This window comes from Vicugna pacos, chromosome 33, assembly GCF_048564905.1.
Source record: "Vicugna pacos chromosome 33, VicPac4, whole genome shotgun sequence".
NCBI lineage: Eukaryota > Metazoa > Chordata > Mammalia > Artiodactyla > Camelidae > Vicugna > Vicugna pacos.
The window spans coordinates 20,099,100-20,121,519 of NC_133019.1; the positions used below are offsets into that span (position 1 = coordinate 20,099,100).

General features: G+C 43.5%; 1 protein-coding gene across 2 annotated transcripts in view; it reads left to right on the forward strand.

Moving 5' to 3' along the window:
• The first annotated feature begins 813 nt into the window (after positions 1–813).
• Positions 814–22,420, forward strand: part of SLC35F2 (solute carrier family 35 member F2) — a 51,804-nt gene continuing 30,197 nt past the window's right edge. For both annotated transcript variants that reach the window (XM_031676116.2, XM_072953931.1), the window contains exon 1: positions 814–982. In XM_031676116.2, the coding sequence (XP_031531976.2) occupies positions 867–982 (116 nt within the window). In that variant the 5' untranslated portion in view covers positions 814–866. The remainder of the gene's footprint in view (positions 983–22,420) is intronic.

Here is a 22,420-nt window from a genome sequence, read left to right on the forward strand (position 1 = left end):
CTTTCCCTTTGTCTTCCCGGTCGAGCTCCTTTCCGGAAGCAGAAGTCTACCAGACCCACCCACGTTCTTCTGTCAGTGAGAGTCGGGAACTTTTAACTCCAGTTCCTCGTCCCTCCTTGGTCCGCAGAAACATCATCGGAAGGGGGCCCTAGGGGAGCGCCAGGGGTCGGCATCGTCTCCCTCGCTAGCACTTCAAAAACACCTCTGAATATTGAAAGGCAAACCGAACACATCTGTAAGGAACGAGACATACCACAAAGACATGTTTCCAGGATCCTTTTAAGGATAAGAAACAATAAGATTTTACCTATGTTTTTTGGGAAAAAAGAAACAGAACTAAAGCGCCTTAGTCCTTAGATGGGAAATACCTTTTATAAGTTAGTCGAAGGGAGGGAGATTCTAGGTCACGGGAGGGGGTCAGCCGATCCTCCCCAGTTAGCAAGGTTCAGGCAGTAGCTAAATGTTGGTTTAAGACACGCTGGCATAACCCCGAGTCACCTCATTTACTGATTTTAAATAAGGAGCCATAAGAATTTGAAATGCACATTGGGTGTCACCCTAGCCTTGAAGGTCCACTGCCAAGGCGGAAAAAAAAAGGAAAAAAAAAGCGCCCTTTCTCCTCCTGGTCCTGGCTCCCGGAGGTGCCAGGCTGTAATCTGCAAATGTATTGTCTGGCCCCAGGGGCTTGACAGTTAATGATTTGCCGCAGACCGAGCCCGCGGGGCAGAGGAGAGAGGGGCGCGAGCGAGCGCGGGAGCGCGGGCGCCGGGGCGAGCCGAGCCTCCACCGGCCGCACAGGCGCCGCCTCCCGTCTTCCGGACCCGACACTTCGAGGGGTTCCGGGCGCCGGAGACCGCGGGGCTCCCATGGAGGCCGCCTCGCCGGGGGGACCCGGCGCCCCGCCGCCGCCGCCGCCGGAGCAGGGAGCGGCGCGCGCATCGGTCGGCCTGCTGCGCCGGGTCAAGGGCAAACTCTGCACCTGGTGCGTAGGGGCCGGCGGGGCGGCGGGGCGCGCGGGGGCTCGCACGTGGCGGCCGCGCGGGCGGGGAGCTGGTCCGGGCGGCTCGACACGTGCGTCAGGGATGGTGCTCTTTCCTAGCTTTAGGAAGCGCTCGGTGCGCCTTCCCGGGCCCCCCCTCTTAGAAATCTTGGGAATGCATTTCCGAAGATCTGGGGGACATTCACCCTGTTGGCATTGTTGGGTCGATCCCCGGGGGCCTCCCAGCCGAGAGGGGACGAACTGCCCTGGGATGCTGTGAAGGAGGGGTATCCACCCTTGGGCTTGGGAGCGGCGAGGGCTCCCCTTCCTGGCGCCGGCGCCCACCTTCCTCCGCTGCCGAGCCCGTCAGACCCGGCGGGCGATCCTCACTAACAGTTGCGTTCATCCCAAGTAAGAAATCTGGGCTGAGTTTTGTGGTGCCGCCCGAGGTGGTCCAGAGCTCGCCTCCTTCCCGGGCCCCGCGAAGCGATGTAGCCGCCTTTGGGGCTGGGATCCAGGGAAGCCTGCTTCTGTTGTCACTGTGCTCTGCGGGAAGAGGAAAAGTGCTCCAGGGATTGGCAGCGGCCCTGGGACGGGGAAGGCATTTCTGAGGTTACTGGACGACTTGCATTCTGGAAATTCAGACAACTCAGGACCTATAAATAATGAAAGCCAACCTTTATTGAGCATTCACTGTGGCGGGTACTGTGCTTAGCAGTTTGTATGGACAACATCATTTAACCCTGAGCACTTCAGGAGATGGCACAGTTGTTACCCCTACTTTGCAGGTGGAGAAACAAAGAAGGCTGGACAATTTCCCCAAGGCCGGTAATGGGTGGCGCCTGCCAGCCCTAGTCGAAACTGGCCTTAACTACTCCTGGCCGCTGGCACCCCATGAAACACCCCATGAAAATTACATATATGAGCTCTTTTTTTCATTAAGATTTTCAGTCCCCCCTCTGGCAACTGTCCAGACACAAATTCTGGTTAGCAGTTTCTCCTTGTCTAACCCAGCAATCAGAAAAATGTAGTTTACCAGATGTCCAATTATATACATATAATTTATTATTTTTTATATATTTTATATATAATATATAGAATTCTTTTTACATTGCAAAGAGAATTTTCTGTTAAAGGTTGTGAAAACCATGTCTTAAGAAGTCATACCATTTCCAAAACTAGAACAGTAATGGTGTATGTATTTCTGTCATGTAAATAAACATAGTTTTAAACAGCTGCGTGCGGTTTAAAGGGGAAATTTGGCCAAAAATCACGTTGTATCATCCAGCTATATACAGTATGTCCTGCAGTCAAATGCTCTACCCCCTGAGCTATGTATCCCTCCTTGCCTTACAGTATGTCCTGATAAAGTTAGTCATAAGTTCTCAGCTGGGAGACAGTGTGGTGTGAAGGCTAAGGGTACAGATTCTGGACTCACAGCTTGCTTGTGCCTCTTACTGGGTGACGTTGGGCAAGTCACTTAACTTCTCTGTGCCCCAGTTTTTCTACTTGTAGAATGGGGATATCAGTACCTATTTGTCAAGGATGTTGTGAGGATTAAGTGGCTGACTACACAGGAGTGGCAGACAGCCAGGCTCATGGTACTACTCTGTTCAGGTCAGTTGTCCCCCACCATCTGGCCCCCATTCCTGGATGATAGAAAGATGTGTTGTTGGTCCAGGAGGTGGTAGCAACCTTGTTGATGGGGCAGGAAATATGGCAGTTCAGTTTAGCAAGACATGACAAGGATTAGCAATGAATTTTTTTTTTCCCTGAACGCTCTAATATTTTCAAAATCTGGTAATGTTTTTACTGGGAATCCCAGTCAGGAATATCTAGTAGCTTCCTAAATACGAGATTTCTTCTGTCTCTGGACACCCCTTTTTTTGTACTTCCTGTGTAGATTTTCACTTTCTTCCCTGTGGTATAGCTGTTTGTAGACATGTGACATTTCTGATAGGTGGAGTCCTTAAGAGCAGGAATCAAGTCTTTTAAATTTTTGTATTTCCCACACCCCCCATAATGAATGAATGCCTTAAATGAATGAGTGAATGAGGGAGGACAAAGGTTCTTGAGGCTCCCTTTCCTTTCTGCCATCCTTACATTCCTCCCTGTACTGATCTTTATTGTGAGGGTCTTGGGCTGGACTTTTTCTATTTTTCTGGTTGACAGGGCTCTTTTTTTCATTAAGATTTTCAGTCCCACCTCTGGCAACTGTCCAGACACAAATTCTGGTTAGCAGGTTCTGCTTGTCTGACCCAGCAATCAGAAAAATGCAGTTTACCAGATGTCCAGTACTCCTTACAGTCAGTATTTTAAACCCTCAGTATTACAGCTCATCCCCTAAATTTGACTTTAGCTCCATGAGTCCCTGACCGTGGCCAGGGGACCACAGGCGCTGGAGAGGGGTGGTGAGAAGATATGCTGTCACCATACGGATAGGATGTAAAGGGATACTTTGTGACCACACAACTGTTTTTTACTCCTTTTACCAAAAGAGGGCCATAATAGTTCTTTTGGCAGCTGAGTACTAAATAGCAGGGGAAAGGTTTAGGGCCTTGACCTGGTTCTGCTTTCATTATTAGAGGGCTATTTTCCAGGTAACTCAAACTCCTGATGTACCTGCCTCAGTAATGGATTGATAACTTTTCTCTGTGATTAAGAATATATGTTCACTCCATCCGTAAAAGTTTATTGAGGACCTACTACATGCCAGGCACTCATGATAATGAGCTCTCGGTGTTTCCAAGTGGACTCTGCTTGTAATTAGGGCTTTTGTCATTTATTACTGTCAACTCAAATGACAAATACTGTGATAGCAGGAGATGGGTTTCCAGGAGTACTTGAGGACATTTATTTAATTGTATGTATACCATCTGGCAGATTATATCCTAACACATATGCTCCAATTCAAATATGGGAAAAAAAGTTGTTTCTCATCATGACTGTCAAGTTTATATCTCTAGCAAAAATTAATTATTATTTCACAGTTTTATCCTTTCCCATCAAATAGATGGTAAGCTTTCTGAGGGCATAGATTTAGCACAGTTCAGGACATGTATTCATTCATTCATTCATTCTTTTATTTGACAAACCTTGACCCTCTGTGATGGTCTAGGTTCTAGACTAGTCTCTGGGCTTTTAAGATAGATAGAATATAGTTCCTGATCTCAAGAGAGCTCATAATCTAATTATAGTAAGGAGTTATGATAAGTGCTATAGAGATGAGCACAAAGTGCAGGCGGCACAAAGGAGGCCGGAGAGCAAGTCTACCAGGGCGAGGTAGGGTTGACGAGCTTGCTAGAGAAGGTGATCGGGAATCTGAAGCAGGAGTGGGAGCCTTCCAGGTGGACTAGGTGAGGATGGACAGTGCAGGCGTAGAGATGCCAGAGAGTGTTTTGCTCAAGGACCTGCAAGTAGTTTAGTGTGAGGGGGCACGAAGGAGGAATGAACAACCGTAGTTGGTCGGTCTGCACGTGCACTCCTTGTTACTGACTAGTACAGGGGGCCTGGCCCTTTGCATCCTCCTTTCTGCTCGTTTTCCTCATTTCAAAGGTTAAATCCCAGAAACTTTTTTTTTTTAAATGGAGGTACTGGGGATTGAACCCAGGACCTTGTGTGTGCTAAGCATGTGCTCTGCCACTGAGCTATACACACCCACCCACCCCGGCCAAGGACTGGAAACTTTTGAAGGAGTCGTTTAGTGACACTTAACTGTATGGCCTTCATCTCTTCACTCAACAAACATCTACTGAGTACTCACCATGTGCACAACACATCCCTGAGCTAGGATGTAGCCCTGCTGAAGAGTATTGTTCTGTAGTGCTAATTCAGTCAAACATGTAAGTTGAAGGACCTTTCTGTGGCCTTTGCAAGTGGGGCATTAGGGAATTGTAGATCCTGCCAGTCCCCAAAATATCTCCTTCCCTCCCCCTTTTATTTGTGGGATTATTTAATTAATATCTGCCTCTTCTACTAGACTTCAGGAGGTAAGGAGTCCAGTCTAGTTTTGGTCACTGTTGTGTTCTCTGCCAGGCGTAGCACCTACCTTGTAAATAGATACACAGCGAACATCAGATGATTGACTAAATGAATCCTTAATTCCAAAGAGGAATTTTATAATAGATTACGTCTCTTCTTTTTAAAAAACAATTTCCATTCAGCACTGTATGTTTGTGACCCAGTCATGCTGTTTGGTTCATCTAGTCCAGTGTTTCTCAGTCTCAGGTTATTGACATTTTGGATCAAATAGTTCTCTGTTCTGGGGCGGGCCTGTGCACCCTAGGGTGTAGCAGCACCCCTGACCTCTGCCCTCCAGAGGCCAGTATAGCACTACCCCCAACCCCTTACCTGTGCGTTGACCATCAATAATCTTCCCAGACATTGTCAGGTGTCTCCTTGCAACAAAATCACCCCTGCTTGAGAACCACTGATCTAGCCTATTGCCTCCAGCTGTCTGCTGCAGAGCATTCTGTGGTTCCAAGGTCCTCCAGTGACGGACACTCAGATGGTTTCCAGCTCCCAGCCACAAACAACACTGCGATGAGCATTCCCATGCATGTCCCCTTGTGCACAAGGAGACCCAATGGCTAGGCCCGGGTCCAAGTCCCTCCAGGGGACTTTAAGCAGAAGGGAGGCGATGAATCCCAGAGTGGAGAATCCTTGGGCATTACAGAACCCCTGTTGATTGCTGTGGTTCGACACCCTTTTTCCAGGCAGTTCAGTGACCATGGCCTTAGCAGCAGCTGCTCTGGGAGACGGAGCAGGCAGACTCTCTAGGCTGTAGTCCAAAAACACTAGAAGCATGGAGGGGGTGGGTGGAGGAATGGCTCCTGGCTAGCAAGCCTGAACCTTTTAACTTCTCAGTGCTGCAGGGAGTTGTTAAAGGGATAGGCAAATGCAATGTAGGGGAGCGGTAAGGGTGGGCCTGAAAAACCTTCCACTTGGCCTTGGGCTGTTCTCTGCCCCAGGGTGTGTGTAGTCCTCTCCCTGCCCCCAGACCAGTCTAGACGGCCTTCAGGCTATTCCTGCTTATCTCTGCCCCTTTCTTTAGGCTGATTTGGAGGAATATGAGATGGCTGCCAGTGCATATTTCTCATCTTGACAGCATTTCCAGAATATTTCTGGAGTCCACCTCCCCTTCCAATCCGTATTGTCACTGCTTCAGTTCAGGCCTTTATCATCACTTGGACTCTTGTCATGGCTTCCATCCGTGCCTCCATCTACCCTAAATGGTCTCACTACACAAGAGCCAGAAGGATGCCAGAGAAAACTGCAGGGTACCAGTAGCTGCCGCCAGGTGGGGATTGACCCTGTGTCAAGGCATCCTCCTAACATTTAATCAGTGTTTACAGAAAGTTGTTTAAGTCCCTTTGACAGCAGATAAGTAACTTGCCTTTGGGGCACATGGCTGGTGAGAGGCTGAGCTGAGATAATTTCATTTGATTTCTTTTTTTTTTTTCTTTTCATTTGATTCTGAACCAGACCACTTTGCTATCTCAGAAGTCTCAGTGTACCACGTTCAGGCTGAAACCTTACGGCTTCCTCCTCAGCAGCTGTTTGCCAACTGGGGGAGCTCTTGGGGTTCCCTGGGGGTTCCTGAGGGGCCATTATGGGGGCAAGTTGGGAAACAGAAGCTGGTGTGCTTCTGGACTGGCCTCTGGCCCCCACCAAGTCTGTCACTTTGCCTGTTTTATAGACAGGCTTTTGTGTAAGATAGTTGAAGAAAGGGTCTTGCAGCTAAAACAGGACTGAAGAGCCGCTGGTTACTGGATGGAGCTCAAGCTGGAGCTATTGCTTCAGCTTCTGGCTACTCTTTCCCTCCCTCCTCCCCCGCCCCTCCCCTCTTCTTCCTCTGGACCAAAACACAATTATTGTATTTTTAGTGGTCTTTATTGTGGTAAAATATACATAACAATCTATCATTTTAACCATTTTAAAGTGTATAACTCAGTGACATTGTGTTCACAGTGTTGTGCAGCCATCACCACTCTTCCATTTCTGTCAGTGGGTAGAGACAGCCCCAAACTGGAAAGCCCACCAAACGTGTGTGCACGCCCCCTCCAAATGTGTGGGTCCTTGACCGCTGACTGAGAAAGAATTCTCAATAGAGGAAGAGGGGCAAAGTGAAAAAAAGAGCTGCTTTTAATTGCTCAGAGAGGGAGGGAAAGAAAACCGTCGAGTGGGGAGCCGTCAGCCAGTTAGCGGGTTGAGACAGCTCCAGCCCCTGATGGGCTGTGGTGTCTTTAACTGGAAGGCTTTGCCATCATCATCTTCCTTCTGGTGGCTTCAGTCATCTGTCACTGGCTCTTTCCTCCCATGGAGCTCAGCCCTAAAGCAGGAACTTAAGCAGGAACAAAGAAGGATGCCGGGCTATGTCCTTGGAGTGAATGCAGCAGCTGTGGGTCATAAATCGCCCTGTTGTAGGACTGTGTCCTCGGGATTAAGGAGCCACTTGTGGGATAAGAGAAATGTCCTGCCTTTCATCAGCCTGACACTTTCTTCCCCTTGTTGGAGGGCAGTCAGGGCCAGTCAGCCTGTCTAATCACCTCTCTCATTTCCAGAACTTGTTTATTTATCCCAAACAGAAACTCCGAACCTGTTAAACACAAACTCTGCATCCCCCATCCCCTCAGCACCTATAACCACCATTCTGCTTTCCGTCCCTACGAATTTGATCCCTTATATAAGTAGAATCATGCAATATTTGTCCTTTTGTGAGAGCTCAAGTTTCTTTCTTTCTTTTTTCTTTTTTTTGGATGGAGGTACTGGGGATTGAACCCAGGACCTTGTGCATGCTAAGCATGCGCTCTACCACTCAGCTATGCCCTCCCCGACTCCTCAAGGTTCTTGACATCAACTATAAGGCCCTCTGTCACTGGCCCACTTCCCTCCTCAGGCTCATGTCCCAGAGTGCCCATCTCTCACGTGGCAGCCCGGCGTGCCTCTGAGTCCCTTGCTGTCACACACCATAGTCAGCGTCTTTCCACCTGGAGCTCCCTCCTTGAATTCTCTCCTGTCTGACCTCTCCTCTTGGCTGCTGGAAGACTCCTGTAGGCATCACTGAGTCAGGCTGTCTTCTTGCCTGGCTCCTTGCTGTCTCTCTGTTGGGTGCCCTTCCTCTACACCCTTCAAGTTCCTGTTTCCTGGCTCATTGCTTTCACCATACTGTGATGTAAAAGGTCGTTTTCACTAGCCAAGCTTGCTTGTAAGTTTGTTAAAAAGCTATAAAACTTCCTTATATTATTGTTTACTGAGGAGCATCAGAGAAAATGAATCATTTCACGCAGGTGAATTTCACAGATAGCTTACGACTCACTCATTGAAAGTATTAAAATTTACTTTTAAATCCAATTAAATGGCACTGTTTATGCAATGGGTTACTTCTATTAATTAATTTATTCATAATTTGGGGCAACAGTTCTTCAATATTTATTTGGTTTATGCCAAACAACGTTCTAAGGTAGGCTAACTCACTGAATTACTTAGTGGGTCCATTTGCAAATAATCCTAGAGATTTTACCAGGAAAAAAAACCCTATTATTTAGAAGTCTTCATGGCATATTTAACACAGGTATATGAGACTACTTACTTTTGAATCAATAAAGTTCATTCAACGCTTTTATCACCTTTTCTTCATGATTGAGGATCATTATTATGAACTTTAATTATTTTGCTGACTAGTAGGCTGCTCAGAGGCTATTTAAGTTAATTTTTTGTCTTATTTTTTTCTGACTTTTTTCTCACAGTTGTCACACATGATTTTTTCTGTGTTACTGGGCATATCTCTGAAAGTCTGCATTCTTTCTAAATTATAACTTCTACACTCTTAACACTGTAGATGCCAGGTAACTCAGTTTCTTAGAATTGCTTGTGATGAGAGTATAAATAGTCCCTGTAGAAAGATTTAAATGGTTTTTTTAAAATAAATTATAAAAATTTGAAGCCCACAGATTTTGGAGACTTTTGTGGGGAGTGGAATGGTTACAGGAATCTGTGTTAATTAAAGTCATCAGATAAGTGATATGTCACAAAAACTTGGTTATTTATGTTAATGATGCAGAGAAAGATTCTATGAAAAACCACCTTTGCGCCCCACACTTCTCTCTAGTCATTCCTTGCAAACCAGAGTATTTACGAGATGTATCTACTCAGTCTCTTTGGTCCCAACAAATCCTACTGAGAGTTTGAGGCCGTGTGACTTAGAGCTCCCCAGAGTAGGACTGTGCAGAGGAGTTTAGAAGAATATATTTCTTAAGCTTTTCACAGTGGTGTCAGGCCAGAGATTTAAAAAAATTAATAATAAGCCAATTTTTGTTGAGTAAACTTTACTTAGTATACCGAGAGCAACCTCAGTATTCCAGGACGTCATGTGAATTTATTGTAATCCTGACAATGAAACTCTGCAGTAAGTGTTACTATCACCGCCGGCCACACTGGACACATTTGGAAGCTGAGAGGTTAAGTCTTCTTCCCGGGCAGGATGAGTCACGCAGTAGTAAGGAAGGCAGCCGGGTCTCACTCCTCCCCCAAGTCAGTCTGGCCCCAGAGCCTGGGCTCCTGCCTCTTGTGAGCCGGGCAGCAAACAGAAAAAACAGGCCTTGGACGGTTTACCCCCTGAGGTTTTTGTTTTGTACTGTTTGTATCCCCAGGGGTACCAGAGGGTATATAAATTCACAGGATAAATGTAATGCTCTTCCTGGAGCATCCTTTATTTTAGATTCCAGTTGCATGGAAGTGGATTAATCGTCATTCCTGGCTCAGGACACCTTTTCACCGTTGGCCCGTGAATAAGTTAGTTTTTGTTTTTTGATGCAGTAAGTTCCCATACACCCCCAGCCCTAGAGCTGGAGTCGTGGTGGTAATTTTCATCTATCTGTTGGCCATCCCCTATTCCATCTCCTTTCTTCTCCAACCAAAGACGATCACCATCCTGAATCATCCTTTCGCCATTTCCCTGCTCTCTTTTTTTTTTTCAAACAAAAATTATGACATGTTCACTTGTGCATTCTGCTTTAATGTAACTCTTGGTTTATAAATGATCTAACTGAACCTTATAGAATCATGCTGATTGTGGCAGCAGCAAGGAACACGATTAAAAAGTGTCTGCAAAAGTAAAGGGCTGGGTCAGAAACAGGAGAGGGAGAGAAAAGGCTCAGAGGCCCCTCAGGTGAAGGTTCGTTGCCAGTGGCCCCTTGCTCTCATTTTTATGTAGTTTTGTACTTCTATATATTCCTTAAAAAAGTTTATTATTATTATTATTATTATTATTATTATTATTATTATTATTATTTTACCTTTTGAAAAAGGGTATCATGCTGTTTATAATCTGCTGGGATTTATTTACGCCTCTTTATCACATTGCTAGGATTCACCCATATCGTTGCTTGGTGCTACAAAACACTCCCTTTTTCTCTGTAAAATATTCTTTTCTGTGATCATATCACACTTTATCCATTCATTCTGCTTGTAGGCATTTGGGCTTTTCCCCATGTGTTCTGCAGCACAGGTGAACAGGGCTTCTAGGAACATTTTTCTCCACGTCTCCTGTTGATCATGGGGAAGAGCTTTTGTGCGCACAGGCACATATACCTACGTCTAGGAGCTGGATTATAGGGTATGTGGTTGTTCAGCGTCATAAAGTAATGTCAGACTTCTTCCAAAGCAGTTGTATCAGTTTTCACTCCCACCAGCCGAGTATGAGAAACCCTGTGAAACAAGTATCCTCTTAAACACTTGGAATTATAAGACTTCAACATTTTTGACAGTCAAATGAACGTAGAAGAGTATCTCTTAATTTGCATATCCCTGATCACAAATGGAGTTGGGTCTCTTTGTTGTGTTTATTGGCCTTACTGGTTTCCACTTTTGAGACATGCCCGTATTTCCTGTGAAATACTCATCTTCTGTGATTACTTTTAGGTTGAGAGTCATTGAGAGTTGGCAGGTGTAAATTGGGAGCAAATGAAGCAGATTAAGGCGGGGATGAGCTTTTCTGGTTTGAGGCCTGTGGAGTGTTGAAAGGCTAACATGACTCACAGGAAATCTCCCTGACGCCTCCGTTTCCCTCCCTGGCCCAGGCCCGGGGAACCTCCTAATTCAGGCTTAGACTCCTGTTTTCTTTTGCTGCCTGGTTGGGTGTTTGAATAGAATATTGGTTTGATCGTTGCAGAGAAATCCAGCTCACCACTGTTGTACGTGAAAAAGAGGATTTATGGCTTCACAGAATTCAAGGAGGGTTAAAGTGCCAAGCCACAGACAGCAGAGACGCAGCTGGAGCCAGGAACCCAAACCACAGTGGGGTTCCCTGCCCGTCCCTTTATTTGCGCGTTGTTTGATTTCATTTGTGTGCTGTCAGTTTCATCCTTCTAACTGCAGACCAGTGATCTTCATTTGAGGATTCCATTTTACAGTTCAGATCGCACAAAACAAAGCAAAACAAAAACCCTCAGGTTTTGAAATCGGTATTTTCGTTTTGATGACCCACAAGGGATGTACATTTAGATTTTCCAATAGTTAAAAAAAGAAAGTTCTTCGAAACTTCCTATTCAGCCTCAGCCTGAGTGGGCAGGCGTGGCTTCTTGGCTGCCTGTTGAGAACAGGGTTGGTCTGTTTTCTTCCATGCCTTGGCCTGACTGGGCCGAGCAGAGACAGGGTTTGTACGCCTATCCCAGGGTCATAAACTCTAGTCGTCCAGACTCTGGAAACAGCAGCGCCGCATTACCCAATACCAATCCCATCCCATCCTTCTGAATCTGCCCTTCTCCCATCCCTGCACCCAACCTGTTGGTCCTCCTGGAGCTCCTCTTCCTGGCCTTTGGGGTGTGTTCCCATTGGTGCCCTTCTTAGAATTCTCATGCAAGGTCTGGTGGGGGGAGGACCCTGGAGGTAGACGTCACATCCTCTGCATACTGCCCACATTTCAGTGCTGTCCACCCCCCCCCACCCCGGTAGGCTGTAGGACTCGCTTCTCTGACCTGAGTCCAAAAAGAAGAGGTGAGTTGAATGAATATGTGTTTCAGACTTTCTCATTGCAGTCAATCAACACTTGGAGGACAGGGGAGGGCATAGCTCAAGTGGTAGAGCATGTGGTAGCATGCACAAGGTCCTGGGTTCAATCCCCAGTACCTACATTAAAACAAACAAATAAACCTAATATCCTCCTCCTCCACAAATACATATATATATATATAAATTAGAAGACAGAGGAAGGGAATCATAAATAGATTTCTTATTTTCATTAGAAAGCTCCTTATTAAAATAATTAATTGTAGAACATATAATCAAATGGTTATGTTAATGCCCCTTGTTAGAGATGCTGGGTAATTTGTATCAATTGATCTCCTTGCAACATTTCATAATCCTCAATTATATATTTTATTTTTGTTCTTATCAGGAAGGCAGTGTATAGGATGGGAAAAATACAAACTTACTAGTCGTCTGACCTGAGGCAAGTTACTTAACTTTTCTGAACAGCTAAAACCCAGTTTCTCACCTGTTGGATTGTACTTGTGATCCCCTTCTCACAAGAGGTTTTGTGAGACTTAAATGAAACGACATGTGTAAGCACTTAGTATGGCTCCTGGCACACAGTTATTTTTACTAAGCCACCTCACTTTTGTTAGGATAATAAGGATTTTTTTGAGTCCCTAATGGATGCTGGTACTGTCACCCCCAACCATGGTTTCAGTTACACGTGGACAACTGAGGTCTGAAAATATTAAAGGAAAATTCCAGAAATAGACAACTCATAAGTTCTAAACTGCGTGCAGCTCTGAGTAGTGTGATGACGTCCTGTGCCCTCTGCTCCATCCGACCTGGGGCTTGAATTGTCCCTTTGTCCAGCGAGTCCTGCACGTTCGTCACTTAGTAGCCATCTTGGTTATCAGATCGACGGTGCTTGTGTTCATCTGAGTCACCCTTATTTTACTTAAAAATGACCCCCAAGTGCAAGAGTAGTGATGTTGGCAATTTGGATACACTGCAGAGAAGCCATAAAGTGCTTCCTTGAATTGAAAAGGTGAAAGTTCTCTACTTTAAAAAAAAAAAAAAAAAGACTGCTGAGCTGCTGAGATTGCTAAGATCTACAGTAAGAATGAATCTTTTATCCGTGAACTTGTGAAGAAGGAAAAAGAAATATGCTGGTGTTGCTGTCATACCTCAAACTGCAGAAGTTATGGCCGCAGTGCATGTTAAGTGCTTAGTTAAGATGGAAAAGGCACTCAATTTGCACCGTAAGGTATTTTGAGAGCCAGAGAGAGATCACATTCACGTAACTTTTATTGTAGTATGTTGTTATAATTGTTTTGTTCTATTATTACTGTTGCTAACCTCTTAACTGTGCCTCATTTGTAAATGAAACTTCATCCTAGGCATGTATGTATAGGAAAAAACATAGTATACTTAGGGTTGGGTGTGATCTGCGTTTTCAGGCTTCCACTGGGATTCTTGGAACGTGCCCCTGTGAACGCGGTGGTTACTGTACTTCCAGTGCACCAGTGACTATGGGCCACACTGCTTGGGCTGCCCTCCGGGTTTTGCAATATCGGACAAGTTGTTTAACATCTTGTGCCTCAGTTTCTTTATCTATAAATAGCAATAAAAATAGTACCTACCAATCATGGAGCTGTTGGGAGGATTAAAGGAATTAGGACTATGACATTGTGAAATTGTTAGAACTGTGCTTAGTACATAGTGTGCACTCAGTAACTGTTAGATACTGTCATTATTGTTACTGTAAACAACAACATGGTAACAGTAGTAATAGTAACAGTAACAATGATGATAACAGTGGTAGATATTGCATGGATATATATATATATATATAAAAGGGGGAGGCACAAAAATATCCATGACACAGTTTCCGTGTTTGTAATCTAGTGATGCGAATGAGACGGACATGTACCCCCACACAGAATGCAGACGACGGGAAGGGGGCTCACAGTGCAGATGCCGCAGAGATGGGAAGGTCATCATTCTAAAACCGGGGACCCTTACTTTCTTCCCACAATTGTTTCCTTTTTGTGGCAGAGCAGAATAGAAAGAACACAGGCTTTAGAATCTTATTTGGATTTTCATCCACTGTTACTGTTTATTTGCCATATGAACTTGGTTCAAGGACTTTGAGCTTTGGCAAAATGATACCCACATTTTAAGGTTGTGTCAAAATCCAGTAAGTGAATATCTGTAGAAGCTTGGTACAGCGACTGGCTCTTGTCTTCCTTTTATTGTACAGAGGATGAGTATTAACGTGTTACCCCTGTATTCTTGACTATCTGTGAGTCGTGCAGGACATGATATGTAAGAGGATTTACAAGTTTTCCTTTTTTTTTGGTTTGCGTAAAGCTAGTTTGATGGTTTCTGGCTTGATGGCGTGGTTTTGTTTTCTTCCTAGCAAATCATGAAATTGTTTAAATCCAGGATGGCTCCTGATCAGCTTTGCCTGCAGTTACTTAATAGGCTTTTTTTTTTTTTTTGGTATTCATCCTTTTTTTAAATTGAAGTGTGGTTAATTTACAATGTTGTGTTAGTTTCAGGGGTGCAGCAGTGTTTCAGTTATATATATATATGTGTGTGTGTGTGTGTGTGTATTTATATGTATTATTTTTCAGATTCTTTTCCATTATAGGCTGTTACAAGATAACTGACTACAGTTCCCTATGTTAATATAGTAAGTCCTTTTGTTTAATAGGCTTTTTATTTGATGTGATGATCTTGAACTAAGGCCATTCATTGAGATGAATGTAAATAGTTATAACATTATGATTCAAGTATTGCTTTATTTTTTCATTTTATTTAAAGATTTTTTTTTTGGCGGGGGAGGTAATTCGGTTTGTTTGTTTGTTTGTTTATATTTATTATTGGAGGTGCCAGGGATTGAACCTAGGACCTTACGCATGTACTACTGTGCTATACCCACCACCTCAAGTATTGTTTGAAAGTGTCCTATGCACCTAAGTTGACTTGTGTTAGTTTTCTATTTTTGTCATAACAAATTACCACACATTTAGGGACTGAAAACAACACAGATTTATTATCTTTCAGTGCTGAAGGGGTGGAATCTGACCCAGGACTCCCTGGGCCAGAAGCAAGGTGTCAGCAGGGTTGTGTTCTTTCCTGGAGGCTCTAGGGAGAGTGGATTTCTCTGACTTTTTCAGTTGCTAGAAGGTGTCTGCACTCCTTGGCTTATGGCCCCTTCCCCCATCTTCAACGCAACCTTGCATCTGGCTTGTCTGCTGTAGGCATACCTCCCTCAAAATCAGCTGGGAAAGGTTCTTCCTTTCCTTCTTTTCAAGGAAGAACCTTTCCCAGGTCCTTTGTTTCCCCTTTTTAATCAGAAAGAGTAGCTTTTTAATGTATAATAAATGATTTAGTACAGAAGTCAGGTTTGTCTTCAGATGAGAGAAATGTTAAACAAAATACAAACTAAACAGCATCCCAGGAGCAGTCTTATTGTGCTGAAGCACACACGTTACGGCATTCCCCTGGTACGTCACGGTTTTGAAATTATGTGGAAAAACCATTCCCAATAAATCATTTACACAAAATTCAAGCAACCTGTTCAAGAACTGGTTGCGGGGCTCAGTTCAAAGAAGTGTTATGCATCTTACACTGAACTTAAGCACTTAGCTGTTACAAGGAGCATCACTGTAACCTCACATCCTCAAGTACCATCCATGTTATGAATCCAAGCCAGTCCAGGGGCAGGGTGTTAGAGAATGTGGTTCACTAATGGAAAAGCCTACAATTCAATTTAAAATTTCTAACTCAAACAAGATCTAAACATAAATTCTCCTTTATTTTTGTGATTTTAAATGCCCTTTTGGTTTATTGAGTAAGCTGAATGCATTTCTTGGTAAATATTACCACTGGACAAAGGATCTAAATGTTGAGGTTTTACTAAATCAAAGTTTTAAGTTGATATAATGTTCCTACTAAATCATGTTTCAATTAGATCTTTCCAATATCAGGGAGAAAATGAAAGACAAGGCACTTAACTGTAATCACATCTGCAAAGTCCCTTTTGCCATGGAAAAGGAAAAAGCTGTTTTTTCCTGAACTCAATACTTCTGACATCAAATGTGTGTGGGGTTTTCTCACATCAACCAATTCTCCAACCCTCCAGACACAGATTGGGTGTCCAACAACTTAGTTATGGCACCAACTACCTGGGGTTAGTGCAGACCCCGCAGATTAAGGGCTCAATCCCACAAGATCGCCTCCCCCCGCCAACGCCCCCCCCCCATTTCAGACAACAGTCGAGAGTCCTTAGGTTGCCACCTGGTACTTCTGATTGACCAGCTATAAAATCAGAGGTTTCCATGACCTCCTCCTTGGGTTTGATAATTTGCTAGAGCATCTCACAGAACTCAGGAAAAGTTTACTTATTAGATGACCAGTTTATTATAAAAAGGCACAACTCAGGGACAGCCGGGGAGAAGCTACGGGGGAGGGCACGGGGATGTTCCATGCCCTCTCCAAGCACCTCACCCCTCCAGCACCTCAGTGTGTTTGCCAGCCTGGAAGATCGCTGGATCCCTTGGTTAGGGTTCTTAATGAGTGCTTTGTTATGTACTCGTGAGTGATTAACTCATTGGTCACTAGTGATGAACTCATCCCCAGCTCCTCTCACCTCCCCGACGGTGGAGCTGAAGGTTCTAGTCCTCTAGTCAAAAATAGGAAAAGATTATTTGTTTCTTTTCTTGTTAAGTTGTATGAGCTCTTTATATGTTCTGAAGATCAAGTCTTTGTCAGTTTTATCTTTTGCAAATATTTTCTCCCTTCCCGTAGGCTGTCGTTTTGTTTTGCTTATGGTTTCCTTTGCTGTGCAGAAGCTTGTAAATTTAATTAGGTCCTATTTTTAATTTTTGCTTTCATTTCATTCATTGCCTGGGTAGACTGCCCTAGGAGAACATTGCTGAGATGTATGTGAGATAATGTTTTGCCTGTGTTTTCTTCTAGGAGATTTATTGTGTCTGGTCTTTTGTTTAAGTCTTTAAGCCATTTTGAATTTATTTTTCTGTAAGGTGTGAGGGAATGTTCTAACTGTATTGATTTACATACAGCTGTCCAGTTTTCCCAATACCATTTGCTGAAGAGACTGTCTTTATTCCACTGTATGTTTTTGCCTCTTTTGTCGAAGATTAATTGACCAAAAGTTTGTGGGTTCATTTCTGGGCTCTGTATTCTGTTGCATTGGTCCATATGTCTGTTTCTGTACCAATACCAAGCTGTCTTGATGACTGTAGCTCTGTAATGTTGGGAAGGGATAGACTGAGAGTTAGAGATTTGCAGATACTGACTGCTGTATATAAAATAGATAAAAATGTTTATACTATATAGCACAGGGAAATATATCCAAGATCCTGCAGTAGCTCACAGTGAAAAAGAATATGAAAATGAATATATGTATATTCATGTATGACTGAAAAATTGTGCTGTACACCAGAAATTGACATAACATTGTAAATTGACAATAACTCAATAAAAAAAAGTACAAAAAAACCCAATAAGGAAATAATATTTAAAAAAATAGCAAAAGGTGCTCCTTTCACTCTTATCATTTAGGAACTTACAAGGGCTTTTTAGGATCTGATCAGGAACCAAGACTAAAGTATGTATTTCTTATGTCAAGATAACACCATGCTAAGTGACCTGTTCACAGGTTCCAGGGTACTATGGCATGAACAGCATTTTGGGAGAGATGTTATTCTGTCTGCTACATTTGGTGATGGAATCTAAAATTGGTTCCAATAAGAAAAACAGTTGTAGAGCCCAAAGACCACCTGGATGCTGGTAGTAATGTAAGCAGTAATTCGTAAAATGTCAAGGGAAACTTTTCTCAACTCATCTAACCCACTTTTTGCACATAGTGTTTGAAATAATCAATCAGGACTTGCTCTACTCTTTCCAAATTGTGCCACAGGTTTGAAAGAGACTTGGGAGCTGCTAATTTCTTTGGATGAGCTGCATCTCTGGGCTCCAGTCATGCTGGAGAGTTCACAAAACCATTCCCTCTGCTGGGACTGTAAGCAGATAGGGTAGGGGGTCCCTGGAAGAGGGAGAAGTAGGCATGGCTTTCTTGACATAAGAGAAGTCATTTGAGGCCTAAGCCATTTTGTGATCTAAGCCTGGCCACAGTGCCCTTGAACAGGTCTCAGTACTTAGTGATCTTAAGGGAACAAAAGAACAAATGACTGTTATGGGCAAAAGAAATAACAGTAGCAAAGAATCAATCAGTAACAAAGACTCCCAGTTCTGTTTCAATGGTAACGATTAGCCTGAAGTGCATTCTTGGGCTGTTTTGCAAAAACTCAAACCCCGCCCCCCGCTTCAACCACCAGCTCAACTGGAACTTAAGGAATGGTGATGGTCACCTTTTCTGACCCTCGTGATTTCGGTCAGCTGAAGACTGGACTCTGTCAGTCTTTGTCCCAGTTCTGTGCTGAATTTGCCTCTTCTCAGCCCCTTCATGAATATGCATGTTCCCTTAGCTTCCCACTTCCCCAGTTTTGCTGTTGGGAAGACACTGCTTTGGGAAAGATCCCTGGTGTTCTCCTTACTTGCTGCAAGTAATAAATCCTTCCTTCTCCGACTCTTCGGCTCGGTTGTGTGTTTTGGCTTGACACCCACTGAGAGGTGAACCCAGTTATCGGCTAAAAGGACAGGCCTTTCTCTTAACCTGAACAACTTGACTTCATTCTTCAAGTGTCAGATGAAATGTCGCTTCGTGAGGAAGGCCTTGCACGAAATCTCGGGTTAGGCCAGGTCCCATCCCAGGTGTTCTTTACTGTTTTCTTCACCGCTCTGTTGTGAATTCCATGAGGGCAGGGTCTTCTATCTACTGTTTTTCTATATTGGCAGAGCCTGGCACAGTGTCAGGAACTAAAACAAAATATTTAGTGAATTGAAAAGGGCATCATTAAGAAGATGGTAATAAAGGTCACCGTGGGCTGTTGAAATTGGCGGCCAGATTGGACGATTTCCACTAAGCAGCCTCCAGGCAGGAGTGGTGTACCACTGCCAAGGCCACCCCTCTCCTGGAAAGAGACACAGGTATAAGCTTGATTTGATCATCCCCGAGAGAGATCGGCTGCCTCGGAAATGATGCCCCTCAAGGGGCTAGTCTCTCCCCACACTTCTCTCCTTGTGGGAGGATATGTGTGTGTGTGCGTGTGTGTTTCTGCATAACTCTAACTTTCTAGAGGATTTGATATTGGTAACCTCCTCTTTTATTGGCTCTGCGGAGTGATACTGTGATGATCAAAGCTGCCAGGTAATTTGCACCCCGGATGTGCTGACTGACACCTGTGATTTCCCCAAATGTGGAAAACTCGGTTGCATAATTTGTGGTAATGGGGCACTGTGTTCGTACCTTCCGGGGTGGTGGTGGGGAGCTGCCAGGTACTGCAGAAGGTTGTATACTTCAGTAGTGTGCCAGGATTTATTGAGTGGATTTGGCACGTTATATTTGCACACGAAATTCCCCAGTAAAATGTAAAATAATTACAATTCTATGAACAATTTAATTCTATGCAAACCAAGTCCACAGTTATTATGAAATATTTTATCTATTAGAAAAATATATGGGCAAATATAATATCGAAGTCATAGTCAATGACCAGGTAAGAAGTCAAGCATGTGTAGGAAGAGATGGCATTAGAATTATCCAACCCGTATTTTTGCAGCTTCATCCGTTTTCATCAAATATTTGGTTAGAGGGAAAAAAAAGAAGAGATGGCGCCTCTACTTTGAAGTTGTTTGAACAGAATCAGGCAGGAGGGAACCTCAGGGCTTAGAGAAGCACTCCACTTACTGCTGGGGTTTGTATTTTGTACCCAGTTCTGCCACTTTTGAACAGCAGCAGTTAGGTGACCCTTGTCAGCTCTCTCAGTCTCGGTTTCTTCGTCTGTAACTCTACAGCCCTGTCCTATGGGTAAAAAAATCAAATAAGAGAGGGGATAGAGAAGATTTTGTAAGTTGCGAGGCAATATAAAAAAAACATAAAGTAAGGTACTCTGATGGGGTCCATTAGCATGAATGTAATAAATAAATAAATAAAACGTGACGATGATGGATGCCCCATTGTGAGTCCAGGGAGCTTGAAGCCAGCAGTTCGGAAACCTTGAATCGTCAGCTGAGAATCGAAGGTCATAAGGAGGCTGGGGGAAGAACAGAGGACAGAAGGCGAGCTGTGAGTCCAAATTAGCACAGGATTAAAGGGAGGCTTCAAACAAATCTTCTAATGTTATCCTGCATGTTCCCTTTTGGTCCCTTCACTTACCAGGTTTTTAAAGAAAGAACATAGATTTTTCTTCAAAAGATAGATTTCCCATTGTTAGAAAAGCTTGGTATGTGCCAAATGGATAAAGAAGAAAACAACAAAAGTCCTATTATCTCACCCAGATTGTCCATCAATTTTAAGCCTCAGTCAGGTAATTTGATCCACTGACCAACCTAGTCACTGACTTCTTACGTCTTCCAATAGCATTTCCTTTGGCTCTAGGCCCTCTCTTGTTTCTGCAGAGTCAGACTAGAATGAGACAGTTTTCAGGAACTAACAGAGTTGTAAAGGCCCGGAGGCTGAAGTTCATTCTGGTTGAAAACATCCTCAGTTACGACTAAGGTGATTGGATGTAATCCGGTGGGTTACTTCTTGGATCTAGACCCACGCTAAGCTTGTCCTTCTCCAAACTTCTGTTGTAATCATCATAGAATGCCACCAGATTGGTTAACTCCCCCCTCCCCTGCTAGTCTGAGACGTTCAAGATGACATAGAGTGAAAATGAGTAGAGGAAAATGTTTTGCCAATTTCGAAGTGTTCTATTCCATTATTCTATATAGTAGTTATACATACAAGAAAATATAATGGATGTTATCATTTTGGGGGGCAATTTTTGGACAGGCTTGCTTCATTACTTCATTAAATAACAGACTCTGGTTTTGGCAAAACTTTATGAACAGGCTTCTAGCGCTGTAGATAAGAACGCTGGTATCTGAGCTTCTAGGTTCCTGTTCCTTGGTGGAATTTTTCACCTCTGTTGTATCTGGAACATCACAGTTCATTTGGGGGTGATCCGGCTATAGATAAAGTGGCTCTTGCTGTTGAGACTTAGATTTCAAATGTATTCATTAATAATGAGAACTGCCACTGTTAAATTTGACAGCTGGCCACAGTAAGATCATCCCAACTGAAAAATTCCCCCGGGGGTTACAAGACCTGACATTGTTTGGTGACTCTAGAACAAGAGGACAGAAGAAAGTACGTCTTCCCTGACTTCACGAAGTCCCTTCTGCTCTTAGTAGCTGGCTCCTGAGCGGTTAAGATCGACTCGTTAATGGACTCTTGCCCCTGTATAGGACTAGAGAAACTGTAATAACTTGGCAAGTTTCCTTTTTCTAGAATTTCTGTTACCTGTCAGAGCAGACCATGATCACTCTGTCCCATTTCAATATCCATTGCAACTTAGTTCACATTTTCATTTTGAAGCTGAACGCTTTCTGGTGGTGTTTGGACTGACACGTTTCCGAGTTACACCGCAGAATGATTTCTTTCTGTAGCCCATAAATTGTTCCCTCTGCTGCAGGTAGGCTTCAGAAAGGCCTCCTTCCTCTTGCGGCAGTTTCACCTTTGCAACAATTCAGCCAGCTCATGATGATTCACGTACTGGATAAATAAAGACGAATAGGACCTTGTTTCTGACTTTAAGGAGCTTCTAACCTGCCTGGGGAGCCAGACACATCCTGAGCACAGTGGGAGGCATTGCTTTAGATCAGCAATCTTTAGGGTTTTCCTTCGTTATAAACCCCTTTCATTACTTCTCTACCAGGAATTACATATTTAGAAACTCCTCCAAATTGCATTTGCTAAGTAATAACACATTTCGTTTTCTCTCTCTTTTTTAACTAATCAGACACTAGAGCTTCTGATTAGCAAGAGGAAATGAGTGGTACCACACTTGGGTGGTATAATTATAGCTGCAAGTAAGTAAATGGAATGTTTTGGTTTGTCTGAACAGCCTTTTCATGGGTAAATATAGGCTCTCTGCTAGGCTTAAAAAAAAAACCCAAAACTTATGGGAACGTTTGAATAAAAGTAGAGACTGTGACCTACTGTGATGTACTTATTGTTCAGTTTCAAAAACTATCAACTCATCTTATTTCATTCATATTTCTCCACTTCACTGCTTCTGGATTATCTTAAAGTAAATTTTAAACATCATTATAATTTCATGCATAAGTATTTCAAATATTAATCTCTATAAGGACTTAAGAAACATAGTCATAATACCATTATCCCACCAAAAAATTAACAATAATTCCTTACTATCACATCTCTTGTCCATGTTGAAATTTCCCCAATTATAATTTTTAAAATAGTTTGTTTAAACGAAGATGCACATAAGGCCCATACAGTTCAACAAGTTGTTCTGTCTACATTTC